Below are 19,142 nucleotides of genomic sequence, written 5' to 3' on the forward strand. Positions count from 1 at the left end.
TTGAACCCTCACAAACAGATTTTTTAATTGACTTGTTGTACACTAATTTTCAGCCTCAATTTTTTTTAAACAGCTGAATTATGCCCTTCCTCCCCACCCCACAAATTAAGGGTTTATAATGGAAATGCTGACAGACCTTTAACTATGGTGGTGCTTGCAGACGCCACCATGATAAACAATGTGATGATGACTATTTAATGACTCTTGATGTAATTACAGCAGGAGTCAGATTCATTGAGCATCAATCTCGCTATTGTTATCCAAAGGAAGGATGCACAGAAACCACTCTTCTCAGAGCCCATCGTTTTACTCCCAAGTTTAGAATTATTGTTTAAATTGGTAAAGAGAGAGCTTACCACCACAATCCAACCCCCTCATTTGTTTATTTTGGACCATGCTTTTGTTCTGGCTCACATTACTCAGATGGGTTCAACTTTACTGCCCTGCTTTCTCTGAGCATTTCTGCATTTTTTAAATGCTACCAAATGGTTGTTTTTGGCTCCTACCATTATCACATGTTGACTGTAAGCATGGAAATAGTTATGGTAATATGGATGTAAATCATAACTGTAAATACCACATAAAGAAGACTGCCATATAATTATAAAAATACCTAATAGATTTCTTTTTCAAAGACAACACAGCTGTCCCTTTTAACCTTCCATTTGTAGATTCTTTTCTCTCCTGTTTTTATTTATAGGTTGCTGGGCAGTTTGACACAGTATATCAAGATTTTTGTTTCTAATTTTTTGGGGGAAAAAGATATAGTACTCATTTCATCATAAAGAGGCATTAGTGTACAATTTTAAAGAGAATCTAATGCCAACTCTAGAACATCATCTTGGAAACGATCTCCCTCCTAATGCATTTCAAAAGAATCTGTCAATGGCTACATGCCCCAATTTAAAATTAAACCCTGCCATTGAACTAAAGGAAGGGTCGGCCAAATGGCACATATCATTGGCACATATCATTGGGAAAGCAGCCCCATTCTTGTTCTTGTTCACATCTCTGTGTTCTGAAAATCACCACAATAGGTTATTATGCTCACCACAACAAAATACACCTTTTATAACCTACTCTGAGAAGAGCAGGTTGAAAAGTGTTCTGCGTAAACTTATACTACGCAACATGCCATGTTAATGAAGGAATAAACCCTTACATAGCACTAATGTTTTTACATATTGGGGGGTTTACATATTGTCTGGAATCTGCCACCATATGTTTTATCCCTCTCCCACCAGGCTTTGAGTGTTTTAAACAAAGTTACGCAAGGGTACGTTAACTCTCCTTCACTGTAAACTCACATGCTATTCCATCCTGCACAAACCTGTTCTTATCACACTTTTATTACTGTAAGATTACTTCAGAAGCACTGACAGTGATTAAACCTGAGGTTACAGACAATGTTTTTCATGTTAAAGAAAAAAACCCCATTGTTTTTTTGATCTTTGCAAGCTTCTTGCACTGCTGTTACTTATTCACCTTTTTGGGGTCTTTGTCCTAAATTATGTCCTGTACTTGGCAGGTTGAGAAGCTTAAACCAAAACAATAAGAAATCTTTAAACGAAAGAGACTAAAGTCCATCCATACCTCGTTTCTCTCTGAAACATTATAAACAGACAATTACTATGGCTCTGTGTAGAACAATGCACACCCCTCTGAATGGGTGAATTATGTGTAATCCCCTTTTGTACATAAAGGTAAAAGCAATCTACTAGAAAATGCTGGTGGGAAAGATCAGTCTGGAGCAGAAACATGTTAACTGCTTACTGAGACAAGATTTTAATTGGATAAAAAATAAAAATCCATAGCTGCATTTTTATCAATCTAAACCAATTAGCCTTTGTCCAAAAGTGTGTCATTTTATCAGATGTGTCACTGGATTGGGAGGCTGCCATGTCTGCCTCGGATGACTGCATGTTAAAACAATTTCTCTAGGGCGATGGGGTTCATCCCAAAGGTTTCCAAGTTCCAAGGGGCAGGTCATTTTTCATTACCAGCTGGAGCCTCACGTCAGACATGCCCCCACTCCATTTATTCTGCTTAGAGACTGAAGACTGCTTTGCCCTTCCTGACTCCCAATTGTTTCAAATTTGGGTACATAGTACTTGCCATAGGGAAAACCATTTAAAACAAGAATTGGTGTGATATGGGAAAACGGTTGAGGGGAAGCAGTTTGACAGCAGGATGTGGTAGTTTCTATTGTCCCATTAAAACAGGGATATCTGGGAAGCCTAACTTGTTCCTACTATGTAAACATACATATTTTAGCCTTGTGTGCAAAAAAGATGCAAACATATTCACGCATTTAAAAAAACAACAAACAAGAAAGGTTTGTCTTTTTTTGCATACCATAGTTACATTCTTGAGATAGGACTGATGTCATGAACAACGAATGAAAGTTAAGCTGTACCGAAAAAGCAAACAATTTAGCTTTCATTGTGGGGCAGACTTCACTGCTTGCCTTTATTTTGTATTTGTAGTTTGTTCTGAGCACCTAAAGGAAGCTGGAAACACTGCATGCATTTTGCAGGTTCACCTAATAAATTATCTTCATATGTTTTTATTCCCTTCATTGTTCTGGAGAAAATAAATATAGAGATAGAAATCAGCAGTTCCAATACAACATGTGGAAAGTTAAAAAGCTATGCTAGAATCAATCAATCAATCAATCAATCAGAAAAGCAGTTAGGCCTTGCCCAAACCCCAATTGAAACTGAGCTCGCAACAACAATATTTAAATCATATTTATATATGATCAATGTTAATATGGCTTTATCATGGATTTTTGAACTAGTGTAGATGCTGCTCCAAGAACCCTGCAAAATAGGTTCCAAAATAAACCCATTCAGTAGGTGGGCAATACATGCTTATAATGGACATTTATAATGATAATGTAAATCCCTCATTATTTTACCACCTTAAAACTTTTATGTTGATGCAAAGTGGCTGAAAATAAAAGCCTTTGGGAAACTACTAGAATTTGATTTGCTTGCATATGTTTAAGCTACAAGAACAAGGGCTGTAATGCGGATTATTCAATATAGCATGTTATTCACTGGGAGAACTTTCCACGGTATTCCATCCGTTACACCATTCTACCTCTTCCAGCCAGCTACCGCTGAGAATCTCAAATTAAAATTTCTGAAGCCATTACCAATAAAGCCTTGAGCCTGGACCAGCGGCAGAAGCAGTAATGATACACTAATCTCTCTTCTTCATAACATGGAGGAGTCAGAAGCATACATACTACTAATTTAGTAAGGCAATCGCTCTTTCAATGTTTGGAATTATTTCTCACACAAATTGACGGAAGTATTGTCACAGATATCCTTCATATTTCCAGACCTAATATATATTGTTTCCTTTGCCCCTGAAGTATATTATCTCTAGGACACAACCCAAACAGGTCCAAGAAACTAAAAGTCTAGGTAAATCAGTTATCCAAGATCACAGCATTGTATATTTCCGTGTTATTATGATAAAGTTCCTTCAACGTTAGGTGGCTGGTGGAATTTCACCTTTGTATCATTTTGACATAATTTTTGTAAGGTGCACTGTGGTTTCTTAAGAAGAGCCAACGCTTTTTTCCCCCCTTCACATAATTCAAAAAAGAAACAACTAAATGAACAACTTGAGGGAGAGACACACATAACCAATGGATATCCTTGATCACAGACAGGCTTTCTCTCAAATGTTAAAATAAGCTGTAGTGGAGAATGTCTGCTATGATAAAACTGAGATATCAACTGTTGCTATTTACAAATAATGCTGATAATGGCCTCTCTATTATCTTTAATATACTAATTCTGGAATGACAGACACCTTGTCACTATGCAGTATTTGTCTACCAGACTTATGTGACCTACCTTTAACATGAAAGTATTACTACTTGATATCAAGAATCAAGTTTGCATGGCAGTTAAATGGTTAAAAGTGCTAACAACATAAGAATGTAACTTCATCAAATCCCTTACAAAAATTAGGATATTTTTCTTTATTATGGTGCCCCATAGTTCTAAAGTAAATCATGCAAAGATATTATCTTGCAGTTCTGTAGATCAGATATCATTAGCCAGGGGGAAAAAAAAAAGCTTTCATACACTTACCTTATCCTCTAACCGGATCAGTCTGGCTCCTACAGTATAGTATCCTTTGTCTACCCCTTTTTCTAAAAGAAAAAAAAATTGTGACAGTCATTAGACAAAGAATAAGCTGAAACTAAGAAGTATATTTAATTGGATTTAAAGCAAAATAGAAGCTAGTAAAAAGTTAGGGTGATATTGATGAGTGCAACAAGTAATTTTTATTTCATAGACTGTATGAGTGAAAGAGGGATTGGGTACACATGTAATATGTGTGTGTACATATGTCTATATGTACCACTTACACAATGTGTGCATATTAACTATACAGTCATGCATACTTTTATATAAGAACACATATTATATCTTCACGTTTATAAATGTGACAGGCAGAATAGTCCAGTTGACAAGACACCAACCTGGGATTTAGGAGACCTGGGCTCTATTCCCAGCTAAGACATTGGGCAAGTCATTATACCTTTCTTTGTCCTCATTTCTCTTCCTACCCTTTTTCTGTCTTGCCTGTGTTGGCCCTGATCTTGAATTGAAGGATTGGTACTTAAAAGTGGAAACTGTTCAAAGCAGGGCCTGTCTCTTGTGTTTGTACGGTGTCTAGCACAGTGGGGCCACAATTCTTGGTTGGGACCTCTAAGCACTACAGTAACAAATCAGAAATAATAATTATATTATGAGCTGCAAAAAATATTCAAAATGGGTAAAAATTTCAAAAGCACCTAACACCTATCATGGATCGGCTAGGTATACTGCAGCCACTGGCACATCCCCAGAATACAAGACATCCCTGTCCCCGCCTGCGTGAGCCCATCTCTACCTGCTTCACTTCACATGAAGGCGTCTCCCCTGTCTCTATCCCCATCTGCACCCCCACCCCTGTCCTTGCCTTTCTGCATCCAGTCGATTCCTCTTCCCCCTCCTTTTCAGCGGACAAAGGCACGTTAGGTGCTAAGTCCATACTGGACAGGGACAGTGCTCCATGAACTAGGACTGTGTGGCTTAAAACCAGACAAATGGCCTCCCTAGCTAGCTATACTTGGTTTTACTTCAGCTCGGTGGGCTGAACTAGATGGCCTGTTGTGGTCCTTTCCAGCCCTAAATTTCCATGCGTCAATTAAGTGACTTAGGAGCTTAAGTCTGTGGGACTTAGGCACTTCTGACATTTTCACCCAATGAACTAAAATTGCTTTCAAATTTGTGATTTTTTTTTCACACAACAAAAGCAAAACGTTGTAAATTTCTGATGGAAAACATGCACTCAAACAGTTTGCTATTAGAAATGTGACTTTTCACACTCATGTTTACATTCCTTTTTCACACGTTGAGCTGGATTGGTTGTTTGAGGTTTGGCCCAGAAGCCACCCTCTATTTGGTTATAATTGCCTGAATGGCTGCGCCAAACAGTTGAACAGAAGCTATGTTGACCCATTTTTCTTAGTGTGGGTGGCCACAGCAGGGAGCAGTTCTTGTGCAATGTTCTAGTATTGTGTTTTTGGCAGGAGGGATACTTATTGGCTGCCCCTCTCCCCCTGAAGACACGCCGAGATTTTAGGAGGGCAATGGCCCTGCCTGCAGCCTTCTGAAGATATTAGATAGGAGAGAAGTTTTATCAAAGAAACTGGGGAGGTAGCTAGCAGATCACCAATCCTTCCCCAGAAGTAGACAACACAAATACGGTTGGAGGCATTTTGTGGGCAGAGTGGCCTGGCTGGATCCAGAGATTTGTGCTATTTGGACAATTCATTAGTTTAAGAACTCATAAACCTCTGAAACTTGAAGAGACAGATTCAAGATCCTGGTTTGGCTCATCTCCACCAAAAGTGGAATTTGCGGATTTGATAGGTACACAGCAGCCTATCCATTAAATTGCAAGTATGTAGAATCCTGACATTCCCCCATGTGTATTAGGACAAATATGCATGTTTTCTAAATCTGTGCTTCACAACCCCATGGGGTATGGTTGAATAGAAGTGGGGAGATCAGAGCTCTATATCCCAAATCTTAACTTCCTACCCATCTCAAGTAGGCAAGACCCCATTTATATTTTAAACATCTTTACAGAGTAAATACTTTTTGGTAGAATTGCACATGACCATCTTCAAAGGCACAAGTCAACAGGCTATAGGAAACTTTACACAGCTTTTAGATCAGATGAAATCCAGAGGCAGAGATGCTATGTGCATTTCTAACATTCAGGAGGGAACTCTGGGTTCACAGTTTAATCAATGGGTTACACATTGAACTGGTAGAAAATTTTCCCTCAAAACCTGTTTTTGTATGGAAGAGAGTCTTTTGTTGAAACAGAAATTTTATGTCAACATCATATTTTGGATTTTAATTGAAAAAGTGCAATTTTTGGCAATTAAAATACTGAATTTTTTGTGGGTTTTGAGCCCATATTTTCCAGTTTTCACTTGCTGAACCCCCCACAACCATCATTTTTTGGGGTTTCTCCAAAACTCCCCCAAATCTGAAGAAAATGTTGGATCAAAATTAATTTAAACAAATGTTGAAAATTTTCCTGGGAAAAATAATTTCCTAACCAGCTCTAATTACACAATTCATCTATGCACAAGCTATCCAAACAAAAACTAAACAAGTTAATAATATTTCTCATTTTAACTACTCCAGTACACTATGTAGGAGAGAAAACAAGAAAACAAGAACTGCTTAGACAAACAGTTGGAGGGGGGTGCAGCTATTTTGTGGCATTCCTCTCAAGTGAAGTGAAAAACATGTCACGCAATGCTCAGTTAGCTGTGGCATGGCTTTCACTTTTCTGACATGCATGCTCTAGATCTCACAGAAGGCAGCAATCTTTCCTGCTTCTGGTTAGCCTCCATTTAGTTAGGTATTTCAGCTGTAATTTATAAGTATTGCCCTCTAATAAACGCTGCAGTCTTTTCATAAAAGTAAACTGGGTGTGTAGTCAATCTGGGAAGCCTTGTGGCAGAAGGATGGGCACTAGCTCAAATAACACTGTTCTAATGTATTTCATTTCTATCTTGTTTTTATAGTATTCTTCTACAGTCTTTTCAAAATATAGTATTTCATCCCCCCATTCCTTCTTCTACATACTAGATTCTTTGCCTTTGTAAATAGTAGGAAAAGCTTGGACAGACAACTGTAAACCTGAAACTTCTTAACTTTTGTGTTTTTTACTTTGTAACTTAAGTAACATTCTTTTAATGTAGGATTGGTTGCTGGGTGGGTTTTTTGTGTGTGTAATATATGGTAAGATATTGGCTCACCCAAATATTAACACTTTACAAATATATATGCGAAGTGCGTAAACACACACAAAAAAGGGAGAAGATCATTATGAAGAGGGGAGTATAATTAAGTAGAATGGGATGAAATTACATAAGGAAAATTTAAGTTAAATATCAGGAAAGACTTCCTGATGCTAGTCAATATCAGATAGTGGAGTAATTTTCCTAGGAACATGATAAATGCCTATCACTTACTCTATTTAAATTTAGACTAGGTAAAACACTTGTAGATGTACAGTAGGAAGCATCCTGTACAATCAGATTGAGAGAGAATATCTTTTGAGTCATCCAGTTCATTTCTAGACTTCATCATTATTATATAAATTGCTGCCCCTTGATGTGCTCTTCCTCTAGGTTTGCCAGGCATCTGTTTTTTGACTGGAACACCCAGTTGAAAAGGGACCCTGGCGACTCCGGTCAGCACTGCTGACCTGGCCATTAAAAGTCCAGTTGGTGGTGCAGCGGGGCTAAGGCAGGCTCCTTGCCTGCCCTGGCTCCGCGCGGCTCCCAGAAGCGGCAGCATGTCTCGCTCCTAGATGCAGGGTCAGTCACGGGGGCTGCCCCTGCCCCGAGCGCTGGCTCCGCATCTCCCATTGGCTGGGAACCATGGCCAATGGGAGCTGCGAGGGCGACACCTGTGGGCAGCGCACAGAGACCCCTGGCCGCCCGTCCCTAAGCCTAGGAGCCGGACATGCCGTCTGCTTCTGGGAGCCATGTGGAGCCAGGGTAGGCAGGAAGCCTGCCTTAGCCCCGCTGCACCACCAACTGGGAGCCTTCTGAGATAAGCATCGCCTGGCCGGAGCACACATCCCAACCTTCTCCCACATCCTAGCCTCCTGTCCTAGATCAAAACCTCCTCTTACACTCTTAACTCCCTCCCAGAGCCCGCACCCCATCCCCCTGTCCCAGCCCAGAGCCCCCTCTCAAACCCCAAACATCTCATCCTGGTTCCACCCCGAAGCCACACCTCAGCCGAAGCCTGCATCCCCTACCCCAGCCCTGAGCCCCTCCCGCACTCTGAACCCCTCGGCCCCAGTCTGAAGCCCCCTCCTGCACCCCAAACCCACCCAGCCCCACTCCAGAGCCTGCACCCCAAGCCAGAGCCCTCACCCCCTCCCACACCCCAACCTCCTGCCCCAGCCCAGTGAAAATGAGTGAGGTTGGGGGAGAGTGAGTGATGGAGGGAGGGGCGATGGAGTGAGCAGGGCCTCAGAGAAGGGGCAGGAGTAGGACCTGGGGCCGGGGGCGGGGCAAGGGTGTTTGGTTTTGTGTGATTAGAAAGTTGGCAACCCTAAATTCACCCCCCCCACACACACACACATACAGTACTTTTAAAAAAAAGTAAGATAACATTTCCAGAAGTGTTTGCTAATCTGGGGTACCACCCGTTTTTAGTGCACAATTTGAGATACCTTGTTCTTTATTTTCAGAGGTGCAGACCAGTCACAGCTCCTACTGATGAAAACCAGGAACAAGAAATCTCAAGTTGGTCATCCAAAAATTGAACAGATTAAATCATTGAAACACTTATGAAACATTTTCTGCAAAGGAATAGTGAATGTCACATCTAAAATGAGGAAGAGCAAAAGAACAAGTGAAATGGAAGAATGGTTTTTTTTAGGTTACTATTTACTAAAGTACTATGCCATACCACATCAGAACATTAAAAATATCTTTGTTTCTTTTATTAGTGAGAAAAAATACTTATGGGTAGTAACTCAGTACATGAATTCCTGCCAAACTGCCTGAAAATGATTTGAGCTGGAAGTGATCTGTTGCATTTTCACAGGGTAAGCGATCAGACTCAATTTTTAGCACATCTCAAACTATTGCTTTATAAATTATGAAGTTGTTAGAGATTTTTTCATATCTATTTTGAAGTATTTTTCTAAAGGTAGAAAAGGAAGAATTTGAGCTGGGTGACCTGTGGAGTAGCCCAGACTGCAAAAGGCACCTCAAAATCTCAGGAAAATATATCAAGCCCAGCACACTACTGTGGGCCACTGGGAGTGAAATGGGCTAATAGAAGACACCACACTTTTCTGTCTTCTTTAAAGCAATTAAAAGTCCATGCAGGTAGACAGCTGTACCTGTAAAGAATTGTTCTTTTACATCTGGGATCTCTAAAATAATAGATAAGAAAATTATCTAGGGCTTAGTGATTAGATCATTTTGGTCATAATTTAAGTAATCTTGACCCCTTCTTCAACTGAGATGCAGAACAGAAGTACATTGGATTTTGTTACATAGCTGTGTTGTATTTCTGCACCTTCTCCAGAATGTGCTGATGCCAGTATTTGGCCATGAAGTCATAACAATGTTTATAAAATAACGATGGGACTAATTTAATATGAAATCCTGTATGTATCCTTAGTAACTATTTAAAGGGGGTGAAATTTGACCATGTGTGGAGGGCCAAGGTAAGTGATGAATAGGCTCCCATCTAGTTTTGAAAATGGGACTTAAGTGGTGCATAGTCGTCGTTTCTTCAAGGAAACTAATTTCACCCAGAAGTGAAAAACACATTCAGAGGCAAGATGGAGAACAGCCTGTATCTATATAAAATGATGTCTGCTTAAAGGGCTTTTTTTCTCTGCTGGCAGATTTCTTTTTGATCCCACTTTCCTCATCTTTAGTGTGTGTGTGTGTGTGTGTGTAAAACAGTACTTAAAGAAACACTGACTCCCATATATTAACCCATTTTAAAAGCCAAATTGATCTGAACACATTTAAGAACATAAGAACATAAGAATGGCCATACTGGGTCAGACCAAAGATCCATCCAGCCCAGTTATCCTGTCTACCGACAGTGGCCAATGCCAGGTGCCCCAGAGGGAGTGAACCTAACAGGTAATGATCATGTGATCTCTCTCCTGCCATCCATCTCCACCCTCTAACAAACAGAGGCTAGGGACACCATTCCTTAGCCATCCTGGCTAATAGCCATTAATGGACTTAACCTCCATGAATTTATCTAGTTCTCTTTTAAACCCTGTTATAGTCCTAGCCTTCATAACCTTCTCAGGCAAGGAGTTCCACCGGTTGACTGTGCGCTGCGTGAAGAACGTCCTTTTATTTGTTTTAAACCTGCTGCCCATTAATTTCATTTGGTGACCCCTAGTTCTTATATTATTATATTAACAAGTAAATAACTTTTCCTTATTCACTTTCTCCACACCACTCATGATTTTGTATACCTCTATCATATCCTCCCTTAGCCTCCTCTTTTCCAATCTAAGGGGGGATATGATAGAGGAATATTTATTAAGCTTCTGAAAGATTCTTCTTTCCCACTTCCAGTTACTGGCTGGAAACAGAATGACACAAAATAAGAAACTCCTGCTAAGTCCACCCAAAAGCAGGAAGAAGTGCCCAAAATCTCACAAGAAAGCCTGTTTCTGGTGAGATTTCCAGTTGTGTTGCACACACACAGGCGGGTCTGATGAGGCACCAACCTTTGGATATTTATTTGAACCCAAACACTGAATCTTTTGTGGCATTATTCTTCCACTGTGCTCCTGAATGGCCATGGGGATTCTCTGAAGTTGCATTCAAAACCACTGAATTTCATTAGGTGCAAAAGGTGGCTTGTTACTGTTTTACATTTTATTATTTGTATCATCTCATAGGTGTTTGTTTTGTTTAGTAAATATTATTGAATCTCCAATTTCACTTTGAAAATGGGACTTACGCACTTTTCAAAATTTGACCATTAATTATCCAGGTGACTAAGCATTATCTTTAATAAAATATATTATTTGGCTTTTTTAAATTTCTAGTCTTTAAGGAATTTTGAGTGAAAACAGCCAATAATTACTTCTAATTAACACAAACTATTTCTATCATGTATCTGTACTATCTTGTCAATGTTTATGTCATTCACTAGTGAATCTAAAACTAGATCTATAGTAAGTATCACACCATGTATAGTGTAGTCAGTATTGACAACAGAGATTCAAAAGACGTCTGATCTGAAGCTCATGGAAGTCTATCGAAACATTTCTATTGACTTCAATGGGCTTTAGATCAAACCTTAAGATTCTTTGAATAAAGCTGGTAATAAACCACAAAGAAGTCATTGGGAAGGCAACATTCTTTTTGTATTTTTCTTTTCAATACTTTGATTTTCCTTGCATTTTTATTTCTCATTTCTTTGCCAGCTATGAATGCAAAAAATCCAACAGACTAGAGAATACACCGATATTGCTGATGAGGGAGATTCTCAGCAATGTCTTTGCTTGTGAAGAATGCACTGTTTAAAAATTCCTTTTTAATGCAAGACTGGCCAGCCATGCCTATGAAAATTCAGGCATCTCAGAGGGGATGGGAAAGTGCGAGTGTCTGTCACTATCAGAAAGGGGCCAAGCGACAACCATTTAGCTGAGTTCACCTGAATGTTGTTGAATAAAATAGGGCTGAAATCAAAACCACTTCTGGTTTTAGTTTTGCAAAACTAAAGTCACCCAGTACACAAAATGAGGTGGGTGAAATCTGGAACTATTTACTGTATCTGGACCTACCCATCATTCTTGAACTTAGGGAGAGGGTCAGATAAAATAAGATGTAAATCAGATCATTTCTGCTCTTTGTCTTGCAAACCCATAACTGAGACAATTAGGAACCATCTCCAGTTTCCCCCCTCTCCAGTTGATATTCATGATGCTGCCAGCTCCCCTGTGGGCGCTGTTATATCTGCCTGCAAGTGGCATAACTGTGTAGAGCTGGCAGGCTATGGCAAGTGGCGTCATTCTTGGCAGCATCACCTTTGAAAGATGGTTACTTCTGGAAAAGTTGTCTCAGAGCAACCGTTCAGCACCAAGGCTGTTCCAAGAACGGATTAGCAGAGGAAGTTGTTTAAGTGATGGTGCTGCAATGTTCTTGTCTGGAACAGCAAGCATCACTTGCATAAAATATCTCCAGGAGCCCTGGTGATCCTAAGTCTGCTCTCAAATAAGGCTGTGCATCATAATCAAGGAGGGGGGTAGGGATAGCGCAGTGGTTTGAGCAGTGACCTGCTAAACCCAGGGTTGTCAGTTCAATTCTTGAGGGGGCCACTTAGGGATCTGGGGCAAAATCAGTACTTGGTCCTGCTAGTGAAGGCAGGGGGCTAGACTCAATGACCTTTCAGGGTCCCTTCCAGTTTTAGGAGATAGGATATCTCCATTAATTAATTAATTTATTTATCAGGTCTGAAGATGGACTTACCAGAATTTTTCTTTGTATTACTGGATATTTGTGCAAACTAATACGTTCTCCAAAGACAAATAAAATATAAATGCAAAATGAAGGGCAAGATTTTTCATTAAAAAAATTGTAGCAGACCCTAGTTTGAATAGAAATCCCCCCACTGCTCCCCACTCTCCAGGATGGGGTTTTCAGACCATGTCACTAGCGTAGGGTCTCACTGCCAAACCTGAGGGCTCCTGGTAGTCCAGGGATACCTTACAGGCCCCACTCTTCCCTGAAAATTCTTTGCTTCTAATGTAGTATCTGCTTGTGAACTGCCTGGAATGGAGCTGATTACAGCTCCCAGACAGCCACTGGGGCAGGTTTGGCCACAAACGGCTTTATTTCAACACTTATTTAAATCCCTAAAGCTATTTGAGATCAGCCAAATAGGCAAAATAGGTTGAAGGAGCTAGGATTTAGGGACTAAACTTTAGTAGCCTTGACTGTGGGATCTGATGCTTAATCAAGCATAGATGGAGAGTACCCAGCTTCACAAATTCCTTGGAATGTTATCTCACAGTTATGCTCTTTAAAGTCAAATGTCTCTCTTGCTCTCTGCCTTAGATACAAAAAGCTGTCTCATAAAACATATTTCAGTCACCTCCAATGCTATGTTCAAGTAATACAAATTATAGCTCTAATCTGGTAATATTAAACCCAAAGTAAAAAAACAAAACAAAACCCTGAAGCCTCACAACATTTTCTAAAACTCAGCTTGCACAATGCACTTTAAAAAAATATAACTCAGCGTGCAAACATACATAAATGCGTGCAAGCTAGACAATTTTTTTCCCTACAGCCCAAACAACAGTTTAGCTATGAGGCAGAAATGCATACTGTGTATTCCACTTTGCTGCAGGTTCCCTGCAGTGGTCAGACTTTAAAAGTTTCTTCCATTTTGAGAGATATTACTGTTTCTTGTGTTATTTTTCATTTTAACTATAGGGTAATACGGGTAAAAATTTTCAAAAACACTTACGTGATTTAGGAGCTTAAATCACATTTTTCAAAAGTAACTCAGACACTCAGAATCCTAAATCCCATTGACTTTCAGTGAGACTGATGCTTCTGAGTGCCTAAAGTCACTTTGTAAAAATAGGACTAAGGTGCTTTTGAAAATGTTGATCCTAAATCCAAGCCCATAGAATCTTTCTAAAAGGAAGAGACCTTTTTAAGTGTAAACGATATATATCCAAACCCAGCCATAAATGGTTTAGAAAGCAGTTTGGTATGGCAAATCTTATAGTAGGAGAAGTTTTCAGGCATCTTTGCCCGTGTACACATTTTTAACAGCTGTACTCAGTTTCTGTTTAATTCCAGCAGCCCTACATGAATGCCAAGTAGCAATCCTTCTGCAGCTGTACTGGGCCTATTAACTGCATCCAGCAATTTACTGTATGATTGGTCTACATTAATCTACCAACAGTTATTTCTACTGAATGACAGAGCCATTCATTTTATAAAAAATATATAGTCATCATACCTGGAAGAAAAAGGCCAGGCTTCCCTAAGGAATGATCCAGTCTGAAAAGAAAACAGACAATCATTTTAGTTTGCCAGCAGCAGAATTATCAAACAACTTATTGTTTGCTGCTTGGAATACTACACATGCATATTTTACATGCAAAGTTTTAAAACAACAGCAAGGCAAGTGAAAATGCTGGTCCTGCATGACTAGATTTACATACTGTCAGCAGTCTTGCCCTTTATACATTGTTGTTTGTTGTAATAAAGCTGCATTGTTACTGTGGTTTTCATGAACACTGATATTTTACTTATTTCTTCTGTTTTCGTTTTATAGCTAAAGCAATTTAGACCTGTATTGCACTGAATCCAGTAACTATGACTATCCAGATAAAATGGCTTCTTAATAATATTCATAACTGTTCCCTGAATCACACAGAGACAGGGTGGTTTTTTTTAAATCAATTCATTTTGAATAAGTGGACCCTATCCTGCTCAATAGGAATTTTGCCACAGGCCTCAGTGGGTGAAAGATCTGGTTCTGGTGTCCTCAGTAATTCATCAAGGCACTACAAAGAAAAACCTATGCTGAAAGCCAGAAGTACATTTTTAAGGCAAAATTTCACGATTGATTCAATAGTTGAGAAAGTATGTGACAGAAAAGTATGCAAGCCAGAGGAGTAATTGTGGGAAAGGAAAGGGGAAGAAGAGGAGATTCAGATAGACAGGCAAGCACAGGTGAAATAATGATTTCTCCCAACCATGGAGAGTCATAAGCCTGGTCTACACTATGAGTTTAGGTCGACTTTAGCAGCGTTAAATCGAATTAAGCCTGGACACATCCACATGATGAAGTCCTTTCTTTCGACTTAAAGGGCCCTTTAAACCGGTTTCTTTACTCCACCTCCGACGAGGGGATTAGCGCTAAAATCGGCCTTTGCGGGTCGGATTTGGGGTAGTGTGGACGGAATTCAATGTTATTGACCTCCGGGAGCTATCCCACGGTGCTTCATTGTGACCGGCTCTGGACAGCGCTCTCAACTCAGATGCACTGACCAGGTAGACAGGAAAAGCCCTGCGAACTTTTGAATTTCATTTCCTGTTTGCCCAGCATGGAGAGCACAGGTGACCATGCAGAGCTCATCAGCACAGGTAACCATGATGGAGTCCCAGGATCGCAAAAGAGTTCCAGCATGGACAGAACGGGAGGTACGGGATCTGCTCGCCATATGGGGAGACAAATCAGTGCTAGCTGAACTCCGTAGCAGTAAACGAAATGGCAAAATATTAGAAAAGGTCTCAAAGGCCATGAAGGACAGAGGCCATAACAGGGACGCACAGCAGTGCCGCGTGAAAATTAAGGAGCTAAGGCAAGCATACCACAAAGCCAGAGAGGCAAACGGAAGGTCTGGGGCAGAGCCGCAAATATGCCACTTCTACGCGGAGCTGCATGCGATGCTAGGGGGTGCAGCCACCACTACCCCAACCGTGTGCTTTGACTCCGTCAGTGGAGAAACACGCAACAGAGAAGCGGGTTCTGGGTACGAGGAAGATGATGATGAAGACAATGAAGAGAGCTCACAGCAAGGAAGCAGAGAAACCGGTTTCCCCAACAGCCAGGATATGTTTATCACCCTGGACCTGGAACCAGTAACCCCCGAACTCACCCAAGGCGTGCTCCCAGACCCTGAGGGCACACAAGGGACCTCTGGTGAGTGTACCTTTGTAAATATTACACATGGTTTAAAAGCAAGCTTGTTTAATGATTAATGATTAATTTGCCCTGGCAATCGCGGCCAGTACAGCTACTGGAAAAGTCTGTTAAAGTGTATGGGGATGGAGCGGAAATCCTCCAGGGGAAATCCTCCATCTCCAGAAAGCTCTCCTTCATGTACTCCCAAAGCCTTTGCAAAAGGTTTCTGGGGAGGGCTGCCTTATCCCGTCCGCCATGGTAGGACACTTTACCATGCCAGGCCAGTAGCACGTATGGTCCCGATGTTTGCTGGCATGTAGACAACATCCATTCCTTATCTCTCTTTGTTATCCTCAGGAGAGTGATATCATTCACGGTCACCTGGTTGAAATGGGGTGATTTTATTAAGGGGACATTCAGAGGTGCCCGTTCCTGCTCGGCTGAACAGAAATGTTCCCCGCTGTTAGCCACGTGGTGGGGGGGAGGGGTGAAGTGATCATCCCAGAGAATTGGGTGTGTGTGTGTGTGGGGGGGTAGTTGGGTTTGTGCTGCATGTTAACCCGGAAACTGCAGCCCCTCCTTTTACATTGCACACCCATTTTAAATGGCCAACCCAACGGGTCCTTGGTATGGGAAATGAGGGCGCTGCTGTTTGAAACCATTCCCACATGTTATGAAGGTTAAAAAAGCCAAAAGACTGTGGCTTACCATGGCTGCCTGCAAGCCGAATTCTGTTGCCTGGCACTGCGTGAGTGATCTCTCACACCAAACCGGCAGGCCCTCAATATAAGAGGAAAAATGCGACTTTGTAACGAAAGCACATGTGCTGTGTAATGTGAACAGCAAAATTTAAAGTGAAAGAGTGTACCCATTGTTCTCTAAAATGTGTCTTTTTTAACCACCTTTCCCTTCTCCTCCACCAGCTGCAAATGTTTCTCCTTCGCAGAGGCTAGTGAAGATTAGAAGGAGAAAACGGCGGACTCGGGATGATATGTTCTCGGAGCTCCAGATGTCCTCCCACGCTGACAGAGCACAGGAGAATGTATGGAGGCAGTCAATGTCAGAGTGCAAAAAAGCACAATATGAACGAGAGGAGAGGTGGCGGGCTGAATCATGGGCTGAAGAGAGCAAGTGGCGGGCTGAAGAGGATAGGTGGCATCAGCATTTCAAACTCAAATGCTCCAGCGTATGGTTGAGCTGCAGGAAAGGCAGCAGGAGCAGAGACCACCGCTACAGCCCCTGTGTAACCAACAGCCCTCCTCCCCAAGTTCCATAGCCTCCTCACCCAGACGCCCAAGAACAGGGTGGGGGGGCCTCTGGCCACCCAGCCACTCCACCCCAGATGATTGCCCAAGCATCAGAAGGCTGGCCTTCAATAAGAGTTAAAGTTTTAAAGTTTTAAATTGCACTGCATCCTTGTCCTTCCCTCCTCCCCCCACCCCCCCCCCCCGCCCTACCTTGGCAGTTATCCCCCTAGTTGTGTGATGAATTAATAAAGAATGCATGAATGTGAAGTAACAATGACTTTATTGCTCTGCAAGCGGTGCTCGAAGGGGGGAGGGGAGGGTGGTTAGCTTACAGGGAAGTAGAGTGAACCGGGGGGGGGGGGGGGGGGGGGAGGGTTCATCAAGGAGAAACAAACAGAAGTTTCACACCTTAGCCTGGCCAGTCACAAAACTCATTTTCAAAGCTTCTCTGATGCGTGCCGTGCCCTGCTGTACTCTTCTAACCGCCCTGGTGTCTGGCTGCGCGCAATCAGCGGCCAGGCAATTTGCCTCAACCTCCCACCCCACCATAAATGTCTCCCCCTTACTCTCACAGATATTGTGGAGCGCACAGCAAGCAGCAATAACAATTGGAATATTGTCTTCGCTGAGGTCTGAGCGAGTCAGTAAGCTGCGCCAGCACGCTTTTAAACGTCCAAATGCACATTCCACCACCATTCGGCACTTGCTCAGCCTATAGTTGAACAGGTCCTGACTCCTGTCCAGGCTGCCTGTGTACGGCTTCATGAGCCATGGCATTAAGGGGTAGGTTGGGTCCCCAAGGATAACAATAGGCATTTCAACATCCCCAACAGTTATTTTCTGGTCCGGGAAGAAAGTCCCTTCCTTCAGCTTTTGAAACAGACCAGAGTTCCCGAAGACGCGAGCATCATGTACCTTTCCCGGCCATCCCACGTTGATGTTAGTGAAACGTCCCTTGTGATCCACCAGGACTTGCAACAGCATTGAAAAGTACCCCTTGCGGTTTATGTACTCGGTGGCTTGGTGCTCTGGTGACAAGATAGGGATATGGGTTCCGTCTGTTGCCCCACCACAGTCTGGGAATCCCATTGCAGCAAAGCCATCCACTATGACCTGCACGTTTCCCAGAGTCACTACCCTTGATATCAGCAGGTCTTTGATTGCGTTGGCTACTTGGATCACAGCAGCCCCCACAGTAGATTTGCCCACTCCAAATTCAACAAGGAGTCTGGTGGCACCTTAAAGACTAACAGATTTATTTGGCCATAAGCTTTCGTGAGTAAAAACCTCACTTCTTCGGATGCATAGAGTGAAAGTTACAGATGCAGGCATTATATACTGACACATGGAGAGCAGGGAGTTACTTCACAAGTGGAGAACCAGTGTTGACAGGGCCAATTCAATCAGGGTGGATGTAGTCCACTCCCAATAATAGATGAGGAGGTGTTAATTCCAGGAGAGGAAAAGCTGCTTCTGTAATGAGCCAGCCACTCCCAGTCCCTATTCAAGCCCAGATTAATGGTGTTGAATTTGCAAATGAATTTTAGTTCTGCTGTTTCTCTTTGAAGTCTGTTTCTGAAGTTTTTTTGTTCAATGATAGTGACTTTTAAATCTGTAATAGAATGACCAGGGAGATTGAAGTGTTCACTTACTGGCTTATGTATGTTACCATTCCTGATGTCCGATTTGTGTCCATTTATTCTTTTGCGGAGGGACTGTCCAGTTTGGCCAATGTACATGGCAGAGGGGCATTGCTGGCACATGATGGCATATATAACATTAGTGGATGTGCAGGTGAATGAGCCCTTGATGGTGTGGCTGATGTGGTTGGGTCCTCTGATGCTGTTGCCAGAGTAGATATGGGGACAGAGTAGGCAATGAGGTTTGCTACAGGGATAGGTTCCTGGGGTGGTGTTTCTGTGGTGTGGTGTGTAGTTGCTGGTGAGTATTTGCTTCAGGTTGGGGGGTTGTCTGTAAGCGAGGACTGGCCTGCCTCCCAAGGTCTGTGAGAGTGAGGGATCATTTTCCAGGATAGGTTGTAGATCGTGGGTAATGCGCTGGAGAGGTTTTAGCTGAGGGCTGTATGTGATGGCCAGTGGTGTTCTGTTATTGTCCTTATTGGGCCTGTCCTGCA

At 41.9% G+C, this 19,142-nt stretch overlaps 1 protein-coding gene across 1 annotated transcript in view; it reads right to left on the reverse strand.

Moving 5' to 3' along the window:
• Positions 1–19,142, reverse strand: part of LOC101933868 (potassium voltage-gated channel subfamily KQT member 1-like) — a 730,845-nt gene that overhangs the window by 275,136 nt on the left and 436,567 nt on the right. The window contains exons 16-17 of the mRNA XM_065584152.1: positions 14,088–14,128; positions 4,113–4,174 (exon numbers count right to left, since the gene is read on the reverse strand). Coding sequence (XP_065440224.1) covers positions 4,113–4,174; positions 14,088–14,128 — 103 coding nt within the window. The remainder of the gene's footprint in view (positions 1–4,112; positions 4,175–14,087; positions 14,129–19,142) is intronic.

The sequence above is a fragment of the Chrysemys picta genome, chromosome 1, assembly GCF_011386835.1.
Source record: "Chrysemys picta bellii isolate R12L10 chromosome 1, ASM1138683v2, whole genome shotgun sequence".
Taxonomy (NCBI): Eukaryota; Metazoa; Chordata; order Testudines; family Emydidae; genus Chrysemys; species Chrysemys picta.